At 30.9% G+C, this 23,984-nt stretch overlaps 1 protein-coding gene across 5 annotated transcripts in view; it reads right to left on the bottom strand.

Moving 5' to 3' along the window:
* LOC142325137 (small G protein signaling modulator 3 homolog) overlaps window positions 1-23,984 on the bottom strand; it is a 127,944-nt gene that overhangs the window by 89,602 nt on the left and 14,358 nt on the right. For 3 of the 5 annotated variants that reach the window (XM_075366510.1, XM_075366511.1, XM_075366513.1), the window contains exons 2-4: window positions 20,281-20,489; window positions 15,634-15,723; window positions 13,721-13,884 (exon numbers count right to left, since the gene is read on the bottom strand). In XM_075366510.1, coding sequence (XP_075222625.1) covers window positions 13,721-13,884; window positions 15,634-15,723; window positions 20,281-20,489 — 463 coding nt within the window. Of the gene's footprint in view, window positions 1-13,720; window positions 13,885-15,633; window positions 15,724-16,820; window positions 16,859-20,280; window positions 20,490-23,984 lie in introns of those variants that run through there. The other 2 variants (XM_075366514.1, XM_075366512.1) reach the window with 2 other exon arrangements.

Genomic DNA, 23,984 nt, shown 5'->3' with positions numbered 1-23,984 from the left:
TTTTCCAAGAACAATGAGATTTCAAAACCAACAAGCTCCACCTAACCTGATATCATGTGATTTACTTTTGTGGAGATCCTAAAATGTAAAATGCACTTTTATTAGCTAATTGTTATCAAGGAACTGAAAACCAAGATTCAACAGGAATCACAAAATTTTTGAAATAATAAATAGGCAAATAATAAATAATACACAAAATAGGCATAAAAGAAAGCAGGTATGTCTGCAAAGAGATGAGGTCACCCACAAGATATCAATTTATGTCTAACCCAAATGTATGTCTACAAAAAATAAATTTGAGATTTGTATAGTTAATTACATCCTTTTTGCTAATATGTTATAATAAACTTTTCAAAAACCGTTTTCTAAGATGTAATTTAAAATTACCTGTTTCACTGAGATAGCAAGGTAATTAAAAGGATTTTTTTTAGATTATCACAAGTAGAAATATACACAGTACAGGATTTTCATAAAATAATGGTGGAGTTTCTGTAATTCAGATCAAGGCAGTAAGGAAATTTTGAGAAGTTATGTTGGTCTCCAACCCAAACATTTACGTAACAGCAGTTCAAACCACCACATCCAGTTTTTGTATTGCTGCTGAGGTGTCTTTAGTTCATTAATATGTTCACTGTTCAAAAAAAGCAAATTGTGTTATGTGGCAGGCTGAATTAAAGCATGTAATTTTAGTTCAATGCGCATTTTGATGTGAATATGGAAAAGCGCCACCACATGAAAATAATACATGACGTTGGTTCAAAGAGTTCAAAGAAATTGAATCTGTTCTCAAGGAAAAATCAACTGGCAGACCATGAATATCAGATGAAACTGTTGAACGAATTAGACAATCTGCAATCAGAAGTCCTAACAAATTCATCTCTCACTGAAGCCTCGAGTTAGAATTCTGAAAACAATAATTCACAAGGTTTTACACAAAAGATTGAAATGACACTCATATAAAATCCAGCTACTGCAAAAATTGAAACCTGATGTTGGAGAAAAACATTTCACTTTCTGTGTTGAAATTTTCCACAAAATTAATAAAAACAAATAATTTTTAGACAATATAATTTTTAAGCTACATTCCATATGAATGGGTGTGTTAACAGACAATTCACAAATATGGGGATCTGAAAAACCCACATGTAATTTTTGAGAAACGACGTAACACACCTAAAGTTAGTGTTTAGTGCAGTGTGAAAATATTTGTAATCAGGACTTTTTTTCTTCACTGAAAAAACTATTAATGGAAATGTTTAACTCGATATGTTAAACAATTACTGCTTTCCTCAACTGAATGAACTCAAAAACATACAACGAATTCATCTCCAACAAGATGGCGTACCCCCACACTTTAATGCATTTGTCAGCAAGGTTTTGAATGGAAAATTTGGACATCGATAGATAGGCCAGCAAGATCTTATGCCCTGGTCTCCAAGGAGTCCAGACCTGACACCTTGCAATTTTTTCTTGTGACGATATATAAAAACCATTGTTCGCAAAAAAAAATACACAACGTACGTCACTCAAAAGAAAGGATTAATGAAGCAACTGTAACCATAACAGAAGAAATGTTAATTTGGGTGCAGGCAGAAACCGAATATCAATAGGACATTTGCTGAGTGACTAAAGGTATACAGATTGAAATTTATTAGATATGTAAAAAAAACTATTTCAGGTGACAAATTTGATAAATAAACATTAACTGTAAGCATTTTTGTTTTCATTTAAATCTATGTTTAAAACCCCACAATTTTTTTATGAAGACCCTGTATTTAAACCTAAAAAATTATATAGTGTAAAATAAACAAAATTAAATAAATCTTTTATACTGATCAGTACATAATAATACATTATAATTGTGTCAATTAGATAAACTGTAAATATAATAACATAAATTATATGATAAAAAACAGACATGATTAAAGTCCATATTAATTATTTAAAGTAAAAAACATAAAATAATGTTATGATAAATAAATTAATACATGATGATATTAAATATAAAAAAATTAAAAAATAACTTCAAAGTAATTCATATCTTGTAGAAGTAATTGAGAATTATTCTGAGAACACATATTTATGTGTACATAGATATATATGCATATTTTGAAAGCAGGATGAAGAAAAATCAGTTTTCAGATTTTTTTAAATTATTTTTTTTTTTTTTTAATTCAGAGTAATTGCTTCTGTAAAAGAAACTGTTTTAATTGTATTTTAAATAAATAAATTGTGGGAAGTCTTTTTAAAGGATTCAATAACTGATTAAAAAAAAAGCAACAGAAGCAAAAGGCCCTTTCTCATAAGCTGAAGTATTGTGTTGAGTTACGTGAAAATAATCCTGTTGTCTGGCTTGGAAGAGGTTATATTATAATTTTATTTTAAAGATTAAATGACTACTTTTTTAGCAAAGATTGTGTATTCATAAATATATACCCAAGAATAAGTTAACATACTTAATTTTTTAAATATAGGTCTGCATGATTCATTCTCACGAGAGCCAAACATTGATCTGACAACCATTTTTGTATCTTAAAAACTCTTTCTGACTTTTGCTGAGAACCCCAAGAAATGAAATTTCATTTCAATTTCAAGAAATGAAATGAGTGTAATTTCAAGAAATGAAATTACACTCTAGTGGGAAATATAAGTAAGCATAATAAATAGTTATCAATGATGACAAGTTTATTGTAAGGAGGGAGAAAGTCACAAAGAAAGTTTTTTCTTTAATAGCTACATCTTTCATTTAAAGTGCACAATTTAAGCAATAAAATATATGAAAAATGATATAAATATATTTTAAAAATTCACAGTGTAATCCTTAATATAAGGGTGGGGATGAAATGCAGCTACCAGCTAGGAAGCTAAAACCCCTTTTTTGTTAATTGTCTCAGAGTAATGATTTTTTTAAATATGTAGAAAATTAAGGTCTAGTATCTGGAATATTAAAAAATGTTATTTTATTAAAAAATGTATACCAAACATTAGAAGAGTTACTCATTATTTCAGGTTTCAACTAAAAAATAAAATTTTCTGTTAGGTTTAATTGCTTGCCATACATCAGATAATAGACCTTGAAATTATGAACGTTTAAAAAAAAAGGCTCTAGCTGTAATAGAACTCAAGATATAACCTTCCTAGTAAAAAAAAAAAAACAATTTTCAGAAATTGCATATTAAAAATGAACAGTTACACAACTTTCCAGTATGTTCTCAGTTGATATAAAAATTCTTCTGGTCCCATATGTACAATCTTCTTTCTCTTTATTCAATTCTTCTTTCCTATTACTAATTAATTTCAATAACCTTTTTCTTTTTATAAGCTTTTATCTAACTGTCTTTAGTTATAATCAAATCTTGCAACTGCTATATCTTTTGATCTATGGTATGAAAATCAATGAAATTTCGTACACGTATGTAGCTTCAATGACAATAAAATACTAGTGTTAGAATTTGAATATGACCCACCCCCACCCCCACCACGCGCTACCCCTACGCTAAATTCATGCATGTTGCTTAAAATTTTTATTTCTCATCAACTATCATATGAAAATAATTGAAATTTAATAAACAAACAAAACTTTTATTTAACTCGCTTTAGGAATAATCAAATCTTGCAACTGCTATATCTTTTGATCTATCGTATGAAAATAAATGAAATTTGGTACATGTATGTAACTTTGATGACAATACAGCACTACGGTGTCGGAATTTGATATGATCCACCCTCACGCACTACCCCAACGCTAAATTCATGCATTTAGTTGAAAATTTTCACTTCTCTTGAACTATAGTATGAAAATGATTGAAATTTGGTACACGTATGTAACTTCGATGTGTAAAAATAAATAGTTTTACTGTTTAGTCTTAATAAACAAAAAAACTTGAACAAACAATAATATTAATATATAAATATTATTAAGAATATTTTTTTTGGATCTAAAAAGTTTATTGTTCATTAAGACTAAAAAGTAAAAAATACAAAAAAAAAACAAAAAAAAATTATTTTTTAAAAAAGCTTTTATTTGACTAATATTAATAAAAAAAGGAAACAAATTAGAAAAACCCTCTAAAAAGTAAAAAAATAAGAATTAAATCAAATTGAGAATTTTAAACAAAAAAATATAATATATTAACAAATATAAAAATGCACTGAAAAGTAAAAAATAAATTATAAAAATATCTAATAAATAACCAATAAATAAAAAATAAGTAAATGCAATAATTATTAAATTTTAAAATTAAAAGTAATGAAAATATTTAGTTAAATAAAAGCACGGTGCAGATTTTATAATTTATTTAAAACAACACAACATTTATTTTTACAACAATTAATCTTCATTTTCATTTTCAATGACGCGAGGAGGCAGAAAGGTCTGCTGGAACCTCTCCAGTTGAGACTGACTCATTGGCTTCTGCCAATGAGAAACCACTGCATTACAGTTCCTTAAGGATATCCTTAGTCAATCATAGCATGGGATGGACCTTTTTGTAAAAGACTCTTTTGTAAAAGACCTTTTTGTAAAAGGGAGCCAAATGGTGTGAATGATCATTGGTTAAATATTAAAAACAGTATAAAAGAAGCAGCTGAGGAAGTGATAGGAATTAAAAACAGAGAAAGAATACGGAAGGAGTGCATCAGAGAAGAAATGATAGAAAAAATTAATGAAAGGAAAAAATTGAAAACTGTTTGGAGAGAAGCAGGTAAAACGAACTATCGAGAGCTTAATAATGAATTAAAGAGAAAAGACTGAGATAGCAAGAGAAGAGTGGTTACAAGAAAAGTGTCGTGCAATAGAAAAACAAGAACAAGAAGGGAGATACGATCTAATATAAAAAAAACAGCACAAATGATATTCAAGAAAATTGGGAAAAGTTGTACAGTGTATCAGATCGAGTCAAAGAACATAGTAACTGAGAAGAATGAAGTGAAAAAGAAATGGGAAGAGTACATCATGGATTTATATGCACCGAATGATAGGCCAAGGGGAATAGATCTGGAAATAGAAGAAAACAAAGTTCATGAAGATCACAAGGTTATAATAAACTAAAATGTGAAGTAAGTATGGCCATCAAAGCAATGGCTAATGGAAAAGCTAGAGGATGAGATGAATTGCCGATTCAGTTGTTTAAAGCTCTTTAAGAGAATGGAGAAATTCTATTGTTGGTTCTGTGCAATAAAATATATGAGGGAAGATGGCTTGAAGACTTTCTGGATACAATAGTGGTACCATTACCAAAGAAATTTAATGCTAGAAAGTGTAAAGAATACCAGACTAGTAGTCTAATTTCACATGCAGCAAAAGTGTTACTAAGAATTCTGAACAGGAGGTTGTACAATAAATTGGATGAAAATATTACAGAAGACACAATATGGCTTTACAGGGGGAGTTGGAACTAGGGATGCCATAGAACTGCTTTGAATTATTGGTGAAAGATATGAATAAAATAAAAGAAGAGTATGTGTTGTATTTGTAGACCTTGAGAAAGCTTTTGATAGAGCAAGATGGGATAAATTAATGATAATTTTAAATAAGAAAGGAATTGATTGGAAAGCTAGGACGAGTCTTATGAAGGAGTTGTATATGAACCAGAAAATAAAATTAAGAATAGGAAGTGAGACAACGCAAAAAATAGAAATAGGAAGGGGAGTGCGACAAGGATGCTGTATGTCACCTACAATATTCAATATTTATCTAGAAGAAATCATCAACAATGGTTTAAGGCTAATAGAGGGGTGGCAATAGGTGGTAGAAGAATAGAATGTATATGATTTGCTGATGACTTGGTGATGCTGGCAGAAAGTGTAACATCCCCGACGGGGAGTCTTATTCTTTAAGACTTTGGGGGTTGGCGTCCCCAGAGGCCTAGCCTCTGTGGTTTTTCTCCCACGACACACTGAGCTGCAGAATACTTTACAACATACACATACTCTACGAAGTGCAACCGTAACCAAAGGTGGGAACTATCGTGCTAATGGGCTTTACGTAGTGAGTTTTGAAAGATGTCCTCTGGGCACGTGGGCGAACCCAATTGTATTTAACTCTAGCTCCAGTACGCTTGTTCTCTGCTGGAGTAGTCCGTTAATCTTTTGGAGTAGTCCGTTTCTGCTATATTTTCCGGCTGCACATAGAAAATACAGGAAAACACTTAATTCACGAAACCTGATTAAACCAGATGTATCTTTTACCACTGCTGCATCAAAACAAGCTCCCATGAATTTAGGTATTCAGCAGTGCGAATCCTGCAATGAGTGAAAAAACCCCAGGGCATCACCGGTATTCACGGGACCAAAATTATAAGCCTACAAGGAACTTCTATGATGGTTGGTGGTCCATCTGAAAAAAACCACTAAATCCAGTCTTGTGAAAATCACTCGGTCAGCTTTGTCTGACGAGGATAGTGGAGTAAACAATGCGAATTGTGAAGCTGACCATCCACATGTTAAAAGCATTAGATATGTTGTGCAAAGTATTCAGGAAGGTGGCTCCCTTCTCAAAGTCTCGCCCTTCCTGAACAACCAGGTTGGGACAGGATTGTTTGGCTCACCAAAGAACATCAAAAAATTAAGAGATGGATCGATATTAATTTAAACCCATAACGATCTTTCGTACGTATTACTAAAATGGGCGGTATACACATAAGTACAATGTGCCACACAACTTTGAAGTAATTTTTTGTAGAGATTTTCTGGAGCTGGACATCACAGAAATAGCTGATGAACTTCAACCCCAAGAAGTAATAGGTGTGAATCATATCATGAAATGGCAGAGCGGATTAGAAGAACCAACACCATCTCTTATAGTTACATTTAATCTTCCTGTACCACCAGAGCAGGTTAAAATGGGCTACCTGTCGATTCAGGTACAACCATTTATACCCAACCTGCATCGATGTTTCAAATGCCAAGGTTATGGTTACATATCAACATCTTGCTCAAAGACGGAGATTTGTGCTCTATGTGCTCAGGAAGGCCACATTGACACTGACTGCCAGGTGGATGAAAAATGTGCAAACTGTAATGGTTCACACACAGCCCACTCTCGAGATTGCCCAACTTTTCAAGAAAAAAGGGCGATTCTCAGAATCTCTACCAAGCAGAAGCTATATTTTCCGGCTGCACATAGAAAATACAGGAAAACACTTAATTCATGATACCTGATTAAACCAGATGTATCTTTTACCACTGCTGCATCAAAACAAGCTCCCATGAATTTAGGTATTCAGCAGTGCGGATCCTGCAATGAGTGAAAAAACCCCAGGGCATCGGAGTTCCTTTCTGTGAAAACTACGAAAAAGAAAAATTGGATCACTTACAACTAATTTTCATATATTTTCCTGAAATTCTGTATCTGTAATTACCTTTACTTATGAACATTATTCAGTGGAATGCTGAAAGTCTTTGGTCCCACATTGAGGATATTAAGGTATTGGCGCATGCATATGAACCACTAATCATGTGCCTCCAAGAAACGCATCTTCTATAACACAATGCAATAACGCTTAAAGGCTGTTTCTGTGAGAAATATGACTGTCTAATGGACAGTAGAGTGGTGGAGTTGCTATTTTTATGCAGACTGAAGTGTTGGTTACAAGGATACCACTAGCTACCCTTATTCATGCGATTGCTGTGAAGGTCTCTATCCCCTTCAAATTACACAACTGCAATTTGTATCTCTCACCAAACTCTCAGTTCAGTGCTCTAGAATTGTCAAATCTCCTCATACAAATCCCATCACCATCATTAATACTATCAGACTTCAATGCCCACCATGTTTCCTGGGGCTCAACTTTCTGCTCCTCTTGCGGAAATATGGAAAACAGAGTGAGACAAGACTTAGACTTTTGTCTACTGAATGATGGATCACACACGTTCATGTCCTTATCATCTGGTACATTGTCCATCATTAACCTCTCCATATGTTCACCAAGTTTACTCCCTCGAATTAATTGGTCTGTTTGTGATGAATTTCATGGCAATGATCACAGGCCAATTATTATTGCTTTTGATGTCGACTGTGAGGTGAGAACAAGGCCGTGGAGATGGATTGTTGAAAAGACAGATTGGAATGGTTACCATAAAGCCATCCCATCACAGTATGTCAGTGGTGCGGACATCCTTGATCAACTTTCCTCTTTTACGTCAATGATACTCCCACAAACATATATCTATCTTTTAATAGATATATCCCACAAACATCGGAAAAGCCTACACCTCCTTCTGTTCCTTGGTGGAATGACGATTGCTGGAATGCTATTAGCAAATGACAGAAGCACTGTTTAAATTTAACCGCAGGCCTACAGATGAACATCTAAATTTGTACCATCAGGCTGGCTAGAGCAGTATGTCATCAGGTATTCTTGGACGCTAGAAGGAGGGTTGTGGAGTAGTAGACACCATCTCACGCACTACTCCCACGACTACTGTGTGAAAAAAGATCCATGCGATTTGTGGGTCACCAATACAGTCTATTTTCAGGTTTCTTCATGAAGGGAAACTCCTTTCATCATCTTCTGCAGTGGCAACTATATTAGCGAATACTTTCCACTCAGTGTCTTTCACTTCATCATATGGTAACGAATTTCAGAGGTATAAGATACACATGGAAAGATTACCATTGAACATTGGTGATTCAGTCGGTAAATTAAATGCTCCATTCACATTCAAGGAATTATTACACACACTTAAAAACTTGCATGATACGTCCCCTGGACCTGACAAAGTTTGTTAAGGTATGCTGTAGCACCTTCCTCATATGGTATTACAATATCTATTGGACAATTATAATGATCTATTCTCTGCACAAATCTTCCACCCATCTGCTCAGAAGCCGTAGTCATACCAATACTTAAGCCTAACAACAAACCGAGATCCTCAAGCTACCACCCTATCTCCTTGACAAGCGTCCTATGCAAGGTAACAGAGGGGATGGTGAACTGCAGACTTATGTGGTACTTGGAGAGGCATGATCTTTTATCTCCAGAACAGTTTGGTTTCCTCCATTGACCATTTAGTGTCAATGAAAACAGCTATTCAAAACGGTTTCCTACTATGCCAGTATGTCGCTTTTTTCTTTGATATCAGGAAGGCATTTGACACGGCCTGGCGACATGGTATTCTAAACACCCTCAAAGAATGGGGAGTCAGCGGCAATATGCTTGCATTTATTAGTTTGCCTGAACTTTCCGTGTTCATGTTGGAGATTCTCTTTCGATTAGCACCGACTTGGAAAATGGAGTTCCTCAAGGAAGTGCTACTTTATTTTCTATAGCCATCAATGGTATAACTAAATGTGTGCAGATTTCTGTTTCATGTTCCTTATTTGTAGATGATTTTGCTGTATATATTGCGTCCCGTTCAACAACCACAGCTAAGAAGCTACCATAGAACACTATATCTCGCCTTGAAGCTTGGTCTAAACTTACTGGCTTCACATTTTCACCTGAGGAAACAAAATGTGTAGTCTTTTCTCACCTGCGGGTCACCTTTGTTCTCCAAGTCTTTCTCAGTGGAGAGCTAATTGCTCTCTCCTTCTGTCAGAATTTTAGATTTATTTTTCGATAGCCACCTTACATGAGGGTCAAACACATTAAAGAATTGAAAACAAGGTGTTTCAAACTTTTAGATGTGCTGCAAGTCCTTAGCAATACCAACTGGGGAGCCAATCGGTCATGTATGTTGCGATTCTACTACTCCTTGGTTCATCCCCGTTAGGATTATGGTTGTGTTACATACTCTACAGCATATTAAACCATGCTTAAAATGCTAGATGGTGTACGTCACGCTTTCCTTTTACGCCACGACAGGCTTTTAGATCAAGCCCTGTCGTCAGCATCCTTGTTGACTGTGGTGAGTCGTCACTTTGGGATAGGCAGAACCACATATTGGCTTCTTATTTTTCCCGCCTTAAGGGACAGCCAAATCACCCAGCTTTTGATGCAGTTCTTGGTAATACTTATTTTCGAAGATATGAGGACCGTCCACATTATACTGCAGCTGTAGGTGTTCATACCCAACATTTACTGCACCTTATGAATGTTGACAACATACCTTCTATTTTTCCTATTTATCCATTTTCATATCCTCCATAGATAATCAACCTTGTAAATTTTATGTTTGACCTCGCAAAATACAATAAAAAATCAACACCACCTGTTCTCTTTAAGCAAACATTTACCATATTCTCTCCAAGGCAAACCCAGACGCAGTGGTATGTATACACAGATGGATTGAAACAGAATGATAGTGTTGGCTGCGCGTTTGTTGTTAATGGCCAAACCTACACGTTTGGTCTACCCAGTCTTTCGTGTGTGTTTACTGCTGAACTATACGCTACACATAAGACTTTGAATATCATTAACCCTAAGTATTGTCATATCCTTATTTGTAGCGACTCGTGTTGTGCTCTCAAAGCATTAGAAAATTTTTATTCCAGGCATCCTATTGTCACCAAAATTTACAATGCAGTGGCGGAGTTGAACTATCACAACACACAAGTGAGTTTCTGCTGGATCCCTAGCCAGATAGGGATTCCGGGTAATGAACATGCAGATTCCGCTGTAAAAGTCGCATGTAGTCAGCAATCCTTCACTACCCCTATTATTATATCCGACTTTATTAACAATGTCCAACATGCACTTCATGCGAGGTGGCAAGATGATTGGATTGCCACGGTAGATAACAAACTTTGACATTTCAAAGATATGTGTTGCCATGGGATTCCTCCCACACCAAATTTCACTGAGAGACAGTGGTTCTCTGCTGACTGCAGATAGGACATACAAGAGCTACTCATGGGTATCTGATGTCACCAGAAAATGCATCGATATGCATACAATAAAAGTGCCGGTTGACTGTGTGCCACATCCTTGTGGACTACATACATTATACGGCCTTGCGTTGTAAATTTAAATTGCCCAGGAATTTTTGTCAAATCCTGAGCATTAATAAAGAGGTTTTGGACAGGGAATTTTTATTTCTTCACGCTATCAGTATTTTGCACACCTTTTAATAGTGTTCTTAAATTTTTTTTGTATGTTAGTTTTACATTTTTGTTTTTAACATTTTAATTTAAGTTTTTTATTTTGTCTTTGCTTTTAGTATTTTAGTTTGAGTTTTAATTTTGTATTTAAATTTCTACTTTACGTTTTTATTTTATTTTAATTACATTGTTATCTTAATAGATTTTATATTTTATTTTAATATTCCATATTTTTATTCCGGGTGATAGTAACAAGAAAATATTTTTCGCCCAAAAAATTAACATTTAGACTACGATTTTTGTTTTGTCTTTGTTTTTAATATTTTTATTTGTTTTGATTTTTTTTAATATATATATATATATCATGTTTGGGCAATGATAACAGCAGAACATTTTTCGCCCAGCCAAAGAAAAAAATAAAATAAAAGAAAAAACTTTACAAAATTTCTGCATGACATGCAGTACTGTTAAATTTAATTAAATATATTTAAAAACCCCTTAGCACAGAAATAAATACACCATTTTTTTTGTCCAGAATATATTCGACTGTACACAGTACAGCCCCACTATAATGCAGCTTGATATACTGCAGATACAGATATAACGCAGATTATAACCTTTCCCCAAAAAAAATTAGAATATCTGAAAAAATAAAATAGGATGAAGAAATGCTAGTCACCCTACCACTGTATTCAATATCGGTGTAAAACCCACCATAAATCCTTTGAAATTCTCAACAATACTCTTCTAATATAACATCTTCAATTAGTCACAACCCAGTTTAAATTCTTGGAATTCCCAAAAACATGATTCAATAAAACTAAACTATGATTCTAATACAGTAATCGAAGAAATTTGCACAGAGTAATACAGAAGACATTGAAATAGGAAATGCTCAAATTTCTACTGAAGAACATGCACTGGAATTGTCAAATTCAACCAAGCAACAAATTTCTGTAAGTGATCTCAATGAGTGGGTTTAAGAAGACAATCAAACACCTGTTGCCCATTACACGACCAACAAAGAAACTGTAAACTCCGTTCTACAATCTAACAATAATTTGTCAGAGGAAGAAGGGGAAGGTGTTGCAGAGGTCGCTGTTAGGAAGAGGTCCACACCCTCAATAAGAGACGTTCTGGAAAATATAAATAATGTAATTACATGGATGGAACAACAAAGTGATAGTGATGATTGTTATTTATTGTATTTACATAGTGTAAAGTTATATATTTTAAAGAAGAAACATACAACCATGAAACAAAAAACAATAACTTCTAATTTTAAAAAATAATTTACATTCAAATAAAAAAAAATCATATCTTCCGCACTTAACTTGTTTCTATGTACGTACAGACTATACGTATTGGCTTTTTCTAATAAACCATTATTGCTTGATTTTTTCCCTATTTTTTTAATTGATCCTCTTTGCGATTTAAAATTTACTTCTAGAAATAAAGTGATTAGCCTATAATGCGGGTGTCATGTAAGTCCCCTGATAACTACGTTATAGCAGAGTTACACTGTATTAAGCAAAAAAAAAAAATTGTGAGGAGATTTTTTTTTGTGTAAAATTGAGGTAGATTCCTCCCCCCCCCCCCCCCCACTTAAGCTGCTTCAAAGCAAAACAGTACAATTTTATTTTGTTGTAAATTAAATCAATTTGATCATCCCAAGAGAACTTGTCATCTAATAAAACACCCAGAAATTTCACTCTATGTGCCACAGAAATGCTGTCATTATCATTAATGGGAATTCTATCCACATGATCAGCAATGTTACACCTACCTGAGAAGCACAACGCAATGGTTTATCCCTATTTAAAGTCAGACAATAACAGTCCATTCAGTGAATAATTTTTTTGAATATCATAGAATTTTCAATTCCTAAACAATTATCTTCAGATACTGATACAGTTGTATTATCCATGAAGAGGGTAACAATGAAAATTCAAGATTTTGAGGCAGGCCATTAACACACAATAATAGAAGCAAGGGGTCGAGGATACTTTACTGAGGCACTCCATATCTTAAAATTGGAAATGAGGACCTACATTTTGTGTATTCTTATCAAAAAATGAAATTTCAACTATCTGTTTACAGTTGGTAAGGAATGACTTTAACCAATTATAAGTAATCCCTCTGATATCATAATTATTATAGTCTTTTTATCAGTAAAAAATGTGAAACTAAATTGAATGCTAACTGAGATCTCAATAAACTTAAAACGGGATCTTTTTGTTATCTAAACAATTTAAAATGTTTTCCAAAAACTGGGAAATGGTTGCTTCAATAGAAAATTTTTTCCCTAAAGCCAGGCTGTAAGTTTATTATTATATTACGCTTTTCAAGAAATGATGAGAATATTTTTCAAATACTACAGAAATAAAGAAATTGGCCTATAATTTTGTAAATAAGGCTAAACCTTTCTTAAACTGGTGAATATTAACAGAAATCTTAAGGCAACTGGAAAATACTCATTTTTAAAATTTTTCATTAATTAAATTTTTAAGAGCAATAATACCAACTACAATTTATTTTAAAATAGTGGCAGGAATTTCATCAATACCCATTGAATGTTTACTCTTTATACCTAAAGTACAAGTTTTAACTTCCTGGTATATGGAACTTTATAACATCTATAATGCAAAAGCTTAATTACATATACATATATGCATGCAAAACACATCCATGCATAAACACTCACCAATACATTCAAATAATCATAAAAATTAGCCACACCTGACATTCTCATCCATATTTGTGGTCTTAAGGAATGTGGAATACCATCATAAACCATCTCCCGTAGTTTATCAGTCTTTGGCAATTGAATATCTACACTATCCCATGATAAATCTGTTGTCTCTCTGTTGTGGCTAAACTCCAGATGAGCCAGCCACTTCAAACTAAATTTAAAAAAATAAAAAATTAATGTAAGATTAAAAAAGATAACAAAATACTTCACCAAATAAACTAAACATTAAAATGCCCCACAGCAGAATAAAAAAAAATCATTGCAGAAATATAGACATAAAAAAATATTATTATTATCTACTGTCTGGGCAGAAATTACATGCACTAAAGTTTGAAACATTATAAAACCAAAATATTTTCCTGGTTTCAAAATATGTTACAAAAATATTTACATAATTTTATCCTGAACTTTGTAATGCAGAACTTTTAACTTTTTACAATACATTTTTGCTGAGAGAACTGAAAATAAGCACCACTCTTTTTTTCTCTTCTGTCACATAGCTGACTTTGACCATTTGCCTTTAATAACTACTGTACTAATCCCACTCAAATCTTTACACAAGGTAGTCTAAAGATTTAAAATGACTTACTGTTATTAAAAATCACTTTGCCAACAGCATGTTGTCCTACAATTTCATAATCCTAGCTAACTTACTTCTGCTGCCCATTCAGTTTCAAAGTAGCTATGGAGAACAACAAAGCACAGAACTGACACAAATAATATTTATATTGGACACAAGAAACTATGTACAAGATCTGTACACCATGGATCTTGGGTAAGATAGCAATCTGATCTTCATTTTAGATCAATACCCAAAATTCTTAAACTGGATAAATTAATGTTAAAACAAAATTAATAACAATCACTTATAGCACAACAATATTGTGATATAATCACTTAAGAGTACTACTAAACAAAATTCCTCAAAAGAAGTGCCAATTTATTCCAAATCAAATGAGAAAATAATAAGAACCAAGAGAGCATGGTTGGATAGTAAATGAATTTTCATATAACTAGCAATAAATGTTTATTGAAGACCTGTTTCTTTGAAGTTTTGAAAAAATTATTAGCACTTATGTTAGGTTAAGTGACTAACAGCTGTTTAATAACCATAATATCGAGATAAAATTAAAGAAAATTAAACCATTAAACATTCTTTAATTTAAATGAATAAAGAACATTTAAAAGAAAGATGACTGATAGTCATACTATAACAGCCCAATAAGGTCTGTAGACTCTTTTTGGAAGCCCCAGAAACGTAATCAAGTCATAGGTAATATTCCAAGAATTCTTCTAAGAAGCTTGTAGCTCAGAAACCTTAAGTCCCAATGCACCTACACAAGAAAAGATAAAGAAAAAAAAGGTTAATGAGAACTATGAGCCCTCTCAAGAGATCATTTGATATCCTGTTATTAAATGATTATCTAGAGCTTTAGAGCAGACTAGACATCCAAGACAAGCTCACAAATACTTTTTTTAATGCTAGCTCCTAAATAAACTGTTTTTTTAAGTTCACAAATAACAACTTAAGTAATAACTTTAAAATATTTAACCCAGAGCTAGGACTTCAACCTGGACCTAAGTAAATCTACTTCAAGTTGTTATATCAGCTATAACATAAAGAGACTAAACCTGATCTACATAAAAAATGATGAAGTAGATGAATAAAAAATTCTTAAAAATCATTGTTATAATATAATTAATCCTCAGTAACCAAAATCCTTCAATAATTATTTTACTGTAATGAACAATCAAACCAGCAATAATTTTTTAGTTTGGTTAACTGATAATTGACTTGATCAGGACTTCAAGTCATAAATTTATTAACTAAACTTCAGAATATAGTATTAACTTCATAAAAAGAATTTTTATAATATAAATATCAACTCCAGAAACTCACCGATGTTGAGGATCCTCAACAAAGGGTATATCTATCAATCGATTATTTGCATCATCATCTTCATCCAAACGAAACCCAAATTCATCGTAACTGAAATAATATTAAAACATTAAATTCATTTAATTAAACACAAATTGCTGGAGTATTGACGATTTCATAAATCAATAATTATTGTCAACAATAAAAATAGCAATTTCAAGAAAAACAAGAAGCAATTTTTGTTATTGCTAAACTTTAGGTTAAAGCTTTGTAAAGTACGTAACTAAAAAATACTAACTTAATTTTCACTTGGCGAAACATAATGGTTTTCAATAAATAAAACACTTACAGAAAGTAAAAAATATATTAAGTACAAAAATACACATAACAAAGATAAGAGAAAATGCAAATGCAAATAAATGGACATGTATACATCTGAAAACTATATGTTTTCTTTTGGTAATGAAACGTAAATTTTGTAGCATGAAATCTAATGGAGGAAATGTTTACAGTGTCATTACAGAAATATAGTTAGCAAACACCAAAGCCTAGCAATTTGTTGAGTTAAATAATTCTAAGTCCAGTATAATAACTTGGTTTCTTCTCACTGCTGCTCCTATTTAGATTTAATGACAAATTTAAAATTTCTGAAATATCTATAATTAATTTTTTTATCATGATCAAATCAAGATTTCAATTGTGTACAGATCTGTAATCTTCATATTTTGGATGCTTTTGCCAGCATTTTCAGTAGCCAACGAACAGACTTTTTGACAAATTCTAAGTCATCACAGATAATCTTGTGCACTGTACCAACACTAGCACTACATTTCTATAATCTTTCTTCCACACTAACTCAATGATCACTGAAAAACTTTCTTAAACATTTCTTTTTTCAAATTTTCTGTTGGTGCAGCCTTCCCAAATGTGCTTCATCAACAAATCTTATAATCCATTTAAATCTGTTTATCTTGTTTAAATTTGTTTATACATAAAAACTTGCCTTATTTATGCAATTCACACTGTACTGAGCATTAATTTGGCAAAAGATATCAGCAAGTTTTATGCCATCGGATAACAAAAATTTAGTAACTGCACGTTGCTCCTCTAAGGTGCAATCTGACAATGGCACGTCCCATACACACAGGTATTAAAAATTAGCAAAACATACATGGATTGCAGTCAACTACTCACTGACTTATACTTACAGCTCAGGTTTACACTAATGTTGCTGACCTTCACGCAATCAACTAGGCAAACTATTCCTCCACCACATGCAATTGTCTATTCACTTACTGAATGATCCTCATAGTTATTAATCATTATTTTATCACTATTCTTTTTTCACTTTTTATTATGCCATCTAGTATTTTTTATATTTACAATTGTTCCACAGTGTCTACTTATGATGACAGTTAACAACTGTCATAACAACCAACTGTTAACTTTTTAAATATTTTATATAAACAGTTTTTGAAAATTTTTGTAAAAATATTTCAATAACTACTTGGTACAGTTTGTTCCCTTTGTATTTTCTATAGATCTGATAATGTGGATGATATTTAGAAAAAAGTACTATCCCTTTCAAAACTAGTAATGATCCAGAAATATAGAAACAGTAATATTAATTATTAACTAACTTAACCAGATATAAATGTAAATTACCATTGCTGAATAATTTCAAGAGAAATTATATTTATACATATACATAATGAATGTTATCTTTTTATATCTTGAATAGAATAATATAAATCATTAAAAAAATTTTTTTTTTCACGGTGTTACATAATTAAATTGAAAATAAATACAGCAGTTCAAACTCAGAAAATTACCATAATATTGTAAACAATTGTCATTATAAAAAATTTCCCTATTTTAAGCCATTTTTTATCAATTATTTTCAATCATTTAATTTTCTTACATAAAAGATATATCTATTTTACCCAAGGTCATAAGAATAAATTTTAAATTTTCAAAATTATCAATAAATCTGTTACTGTCTGAAGTAATAATTTTTTTTTTTCTAATTTTGATCAATTAACACTTAAATTTTATTATTTTATCTAAGAAAGCATGTCAACAGCAGAACTTACAAATTATTTATTTAATAGAAATGATTGATGAGCAATGAAATCCGAAACAAATTATTTATAATGTTATTAAAAATTCTATATAACACATGTCCAAAGAATGTATAATTCATTTTCAGAAAATTGCAAAGGATAAAATTTGTAAAGATAAAAGATGTAGACACTTTTATTACAATATAACTGATCATATAGTGCTTGAAAAATAATTATATAAGTAATCTGTAGATTTTTGTATTTTCTATATTTATGAAACAGTTCTATATGTAATTGTCATTTTAATTTCTTAATAACTCTTTAATCAATTAACAGAACAAAACATGAAACTAAATATAAAATTTAGTTACATAACAGGACTCACCAAAAATTTAGATCACTTCTGCCTATAATATTTTAACTAGGACCCCAAAAAAAATTCTGTAGCACTTGGCAATGTACCTAGTGAAGATTTAAGTCGAATATCTGCACCAAACAGAACAAGTTGAAATGGATCAACCAAGTGCTACACTGCAATAGAAGAAAGTGCAATACAATAGAGCAGAGGTAAGTATCTTTGATACATAATGGTACATTGTAAAACTTTATGTTCAGCTCTACCTTCGTCATACTCTTACATCCTGCTTCAGTTTATTTTTTTAACATGCATGCTACCTCATCAAATGTTAAAAATTTGAGATCTTTGTATTTATATATCATCTATGTTGAACCATTTTTTTAATGTTTAGATTATATATTTTAGTGCTAAATGTAATTTTTAGAGAAAGCATGTTTAAGCATATTATATAAAAAGGTTAATGTAATTTTTAGGGGTATCAAAAAGTACCAAAATGATCTAAGAAAGCAGAACCCTATTGTAGTGGTTAATCTAAAATTAAAAAGAATGAAATTATAAAAAATTACTTATCAATTATCTAATTATTTAAAGAAACTAACATAAGTGAAAAGTAATTCCCGTTCTGATGTTAATCATCTAAATAATTAATTAAACTATTTAATTATTATTAGCACAAACAATACATTTTTTTATATAGTGACTGAAAACAATTTTAATCTTCAGTGAATGTTGTAAATAGCAAATTGATATAAAACCAGTTGAAACTGGATACAAAATACAAAAAATGTACAACACAAAAGTAGAGAAGTTAGTTACAATAATCTAGCTGAACATTCAGATAAATAGTGTTTATAATCCTGCATTACGGCATAAAAATTTCTGAACATTTCTGAACAAAACTATGTATGACAAATGCAAGCAAACCATTTTTTTTTTTTTTTTAATTAAAAATTATCTATAGTCACTCAACAAAATAAAATAAAATGACTAATAAAGTAAAAAATATAACTCCCTGAAGAAGAAGTAAACCAAAGAATAATTTTCATATTTAAAAGAGCAAATATTACAATAATAATCGACCTACACTACCATAAAAGATAATAGTAATTTTTTATTGCATATGATAAGCAACTAAAAACAATGTTGACAGCATAAACAATATTTACATAAAGAACAATAAGAACTATTTATAAAATTAAATAAACCATCAGTAAGTTCTACCAACAAACTTTAATATAAACTTCTATAATCATCAACAATTTCATTGCCTTATAAGTAAATACAAATGGTAATTTTATCTTTATAAATTTATTTTCTTCAAAACAAACTACTTTTATCAGTGTATATCATAGACATTCTAGAGTTGTTAAGTAAAATGCAAGTGTGAGTTTATTTTACACTAATAAAGCAGCAGTTTTAAAACTATTCTTTGCTCATGACAAATCAAGGTCACCAATTTAACTATAATGTTTACATTAAAAAAAAGTCAAATAAATTTTATACAGCTTTTATAAATCATTCTATTAATACATTATTAACATATTTCCATATAAACCTTTGACCATTAACACCTTTCTGTTTCATGTCTGAAAAGTGCTATTTTTCTATATGCTACTTTAAATTCTCTAAGACTTTCTTTACACCAAAGAATACTTTACTCTTACTAATTAATAATTTTAGTTTCTTTCTTGCTATTTTTAATCTTTAGCACTTTTAAGTCTCCAACAATCTTTCTTCGTAAAGTCTCTTCACACACTTTAAAAATTTCCTTCTTTAAATTGTTTTATTCATTTTTGATAGAACCTGCTTTTTTAGCAAAATTCTAAAACCAAACTTTAAAATCAAAAAAACATTTTTTTTTTAATTTTAGAAATGCAATTTGACTTTTAAACAGTTCTGGTTAACTATTCCTCTATCATGTCCTATATTCTAAATTATATCCAAAAATTAGTTTCTGCAAACTTACTGTGTCTTTTTCAATAGTCGATCTTTAAAAGAAAGAGTGATTTCTAAGCAGTATTTCCAAAACATGAGTAATGATTTTTAATAAAAAAAATAAGATTAAAAACTAACAAAAATGAGAAAGATATTTGAAAAGGCCAAACCCATAGAATTAAACAAGAATTTTTATGTATCTGCATTTATATATTTACTATAAATTTAACACTATTTTATAAAATTTATTTTCTTTCAGAAGTGAAAAAAAAAGAAAAAAAGTTACTTAAAGACTGAACAATATGTGCTTACTGGAAATCCAGTTGACATGTTGGATCTTCTGCAATCATCCGCAACTTATTAAGGATTTCTTGTGGCCACATTGATGGGGTGAGTGCAGAGAAAGGCCCACCTGGTGTCGGTGTAAATATATCAGCGGCCAACCCAATTCCTTCCACTGCATCATTGGCATTGAATACAGAATCGCTTTCTTCATCAGACACAGCAGTTTCAACTCTATCCTAAAATCAAGATTACAAAACTATAACTTAATTGCAAACTGCATTAAACAATTTTTCTAGTAAAAAAATATAAAAAAAAATAGGAAAAACTGAGCATAAAATGAATTTTGCAATTAAAAGATCCGCAAGAAAGACAAGCAACTGAAAGAGTAATTAGGATGTATTGATATTGTCATCCAGTTTAACCACAGTAAAACTAAACCAAAATGCATATCCAAACATATAATTTAATTTTTATTAAACAAATTAGTAACATCAGTTATAGCGCAACATCAATCAGATTATCATATATCAATTTATATGTTCACATAGCCTGGATAATAAAAACAGCAAAAAAGCCTGTCTAAAAATTGAAACAACATACATGTTCTGCCCCTAATATCTTTAAGCCAGTGATTTATGCAGCTGGTTATATTTTAATTAATAGTACATGCCTATTTAAATCAGTGTATAACATATACTCTAACAAATTTTTATTACATCTCAAAAAATTTTCTTGAAAAAGGAAACATAACTCTACAATATTTAATGATCAGTTTGTTTAGGTAGCACCTGAAACATGCATATACATATACACACATAAAAAGAGAATAAACAACAAGAAATATAAACATAACGAAGTACAGAGTGTGTTTTAGTCACACATTTTCACTTAAATAAATATAGAAAAAAAGATGAATATAACATAGAAATATGTAAATGCATTCTCAACAACTGAAAGATAGTTTCATATCTGATACATGCACAATTGTCTATGTTCATTAACAATAATAAAGTTACAGATTTCTTTTCTTCAGTATTCCTACGTAGCTATTCAAGACCTCCCAATTACTGTAGACAATTAACATATATGCAAGTCATAAACAAAATGGTAAACTGCATCTCTTACAAACCAATTTTTGGTACTTACATATTAACGCCACCGTAGCTACAGCTTTATTTAAAAACAAAGTAGTCAATCGGATTTCGGTGGAAAATGGGTCGATATAGAGTTTAACATAGATTCAAAACAGTCTCTTTATTAATTTTAATAAATGGTTATATAAATTATTTATTTTATAAATATAATTTAACCAAACTTAACCTACGCTCGCTAACCTTGCCTAAATTAACAGGAGTGTTTTGATTATTTAAATAATAAATAATTGCAATAATTACTGAATTTATTAAATAAATTTTCAAAAAATTATGATGTTAATTAGTCAAGGTTAGCGAGTGAAACGAGCGTAGGTTAAGTTTGGTTAAATTATATTTACAAAATAAATAAATATAAATAACCATTTATTAAAATTAATAAAGAGACTGTTCATTTTCCACCAAAATCCGATTGACTACTTTGTTTTTAAATAAAGCTGTAGCTGCGGTGGCGTTAATACGTAAGTATCCAATTTTTTTTCACAACATTCCTTGTAGTAACATCACAGAAAACTGTCAAGTAAGGATGAAATGCTAACTATGTACAAATGTGTAAAATTATGTGCCAAATGTGTTTAACAAACCAATTCTCATAAAAATGCAGTTTTTTTAACCATATATAAGAGGTAAATTATAAATATTTATTAGCAGGTTTACTAGTTTTTACATCATTATAAAAAAACTTGTTAGAAGTTAATATTTTAATATACTAGTAGATTAAACAGCTTTTATCCATAGTATATGCTGATGTAACTCCTCAATACTAAGATCCTGTTCTTTAACACATACTTAAGGCAAACAAGCAGCTGCTGAAAAGTTTTGTTTTTACAAAGTTTGAACATTTTTATAATAAACAACTATCTACACGTAAAATAACTAAATTCTGCTAATTAGCAAGTTCTTTTCATGAACAATTTTCTTTTCTAGTTTTTTTAGTAATTTGTAGATGTTTATTATTCTATATACAGACAAGCACTTAGTCTCTTTTTTTAAGGGGAACATGATAAATGGTAATCAAACAAAGGATCCTGAAAACATTACTAGTTAGCAATTTTGTAACTACCAGTGAACCACCTTTTACATAAAAATGTAGTAAAGTAATTTTATTTGTTTAAGATAAGAAAACATTTCTCAAATATATTTCATTTTTAATCAACTACAAAATATTTTGAATCATCATGTCTGTTAACTTCAATAAATCCATATTTTGACCATGGCTTGTCAATTATATGCTACACTTATTATATACTACAATTTTCTATTAAAGGTAATATGCAATGAAGGACTATAGATTAACAGGTGAAGACCTTACGTATGAGGATAAATTGGTAAAATCAAAATGGAAAAGCAAAGACATTTAAGTGTAAAATTAAGGAGTAAAAGCGTTTAAATACCTAGGCTCATGATGGTCATAAATGATATTTAATATCAACACTAAGGATGTCGCAAAGAAGGCTGAGAACATTTTGAAGTTAAGTGTTTTAAAAGTATTTAATCATAAAATTTGATTAGGTTTATTCTAAAAAAAATTAAATTAACCTAAATGCTCATATCAACAATCACAGAGGTCTAGATTGAGAGATAACTCACGGAATACTGACAGAATGCAAAAGCTGAAAGCATACAAAGATGTAGCAGTTGTGTCATGTCATAAAAAGATATTTACGTGGGTGAAGGGAAGTGAATAAGTGAGAAATCAAACAAGTACATTATACAGAAAAACCAATTAAATAAAATGAATGTAATGGCAGAGATGAGGATGGTTTGGCTGACAAAATTAGAAAGGATTATCTAACAGTATGTATAAATGGATAAGGGTAATACTTTTACTAGTTCAAAAAATCCTTTTCGGCACACCAGAAGGTGGAGGTAGATTTCACCAGTGCTAAGTAGGGTATAAAAAAAATTTCCATCTTAAAGTTAAGAAAAATTTTTAATTTACTCAATACTACAATGGTTGCATGTGAAAAAAGTTTCAAATTTTTACCATATGACAAGCCCCATCTTACAATTCCGGCAACATTTTGGTCATCCCTTGCCATAAGGGTTGGTCATAACAAAAATTGTTTCAGACCAAAGTTTTAGGTAATGTTTAGAAGACTAACGACCACCTTAAACAGATTCAATACTGTGCCTATTAAGTTAGGTATGGTTTTTTTTGTCTTCAAAAACCCCATTTTTTCACCCCCTAGGTCAATGGTTGGTGATATCAAAAAACTTTACTTGGATAAAAGCCACCCCATTTCCACTCGATTTTGAGCCTTAACGAACTCGACCAAGATTTTGGGTCGAGTTATTTTTAGGGAACAATTTGAAAGTGGTTGGCGCAAAATTTCAGCAGTTATCGTGTCCACAAGAAAGTGAAATATATAAATGTATATATAGACTTATGAGCTGATGGTGGTTTTGGGATCTGGGATATGTAAAACGCGAAAATATGTTGAAATTTTCCAGAAGTCAAATCATGGTACCCATTACAATAGATAGCTTTCTTATAAAATCTACCTAAAAAGTAGGATGCAATGGTAGTCAACCTATGAAGAATGATGGTAGTCAACCTGGTATAAGTAACATTATAGA

Source organism: Lycorma delicatula, chromosome 5 (genome assembly GCF_047948215.1).
Source record: "Lycorma delicatula isolate Av1 chromosome 5, ASM4794821v1, whole genome shotgun sequence".
In the NCBI taxonomy this organism is placed as follows: Eukaryota; Metazoa; Arthropoda; class Insecta; order Hemiptera; family Fulgoridae; genus Lycorma; species Lycorma delicatula.
The sequence above is the reverse complement of the archived record's forward strand: the minus strand, read 5'-3'. Positions and strand labels throughout refer to the sequence as shown.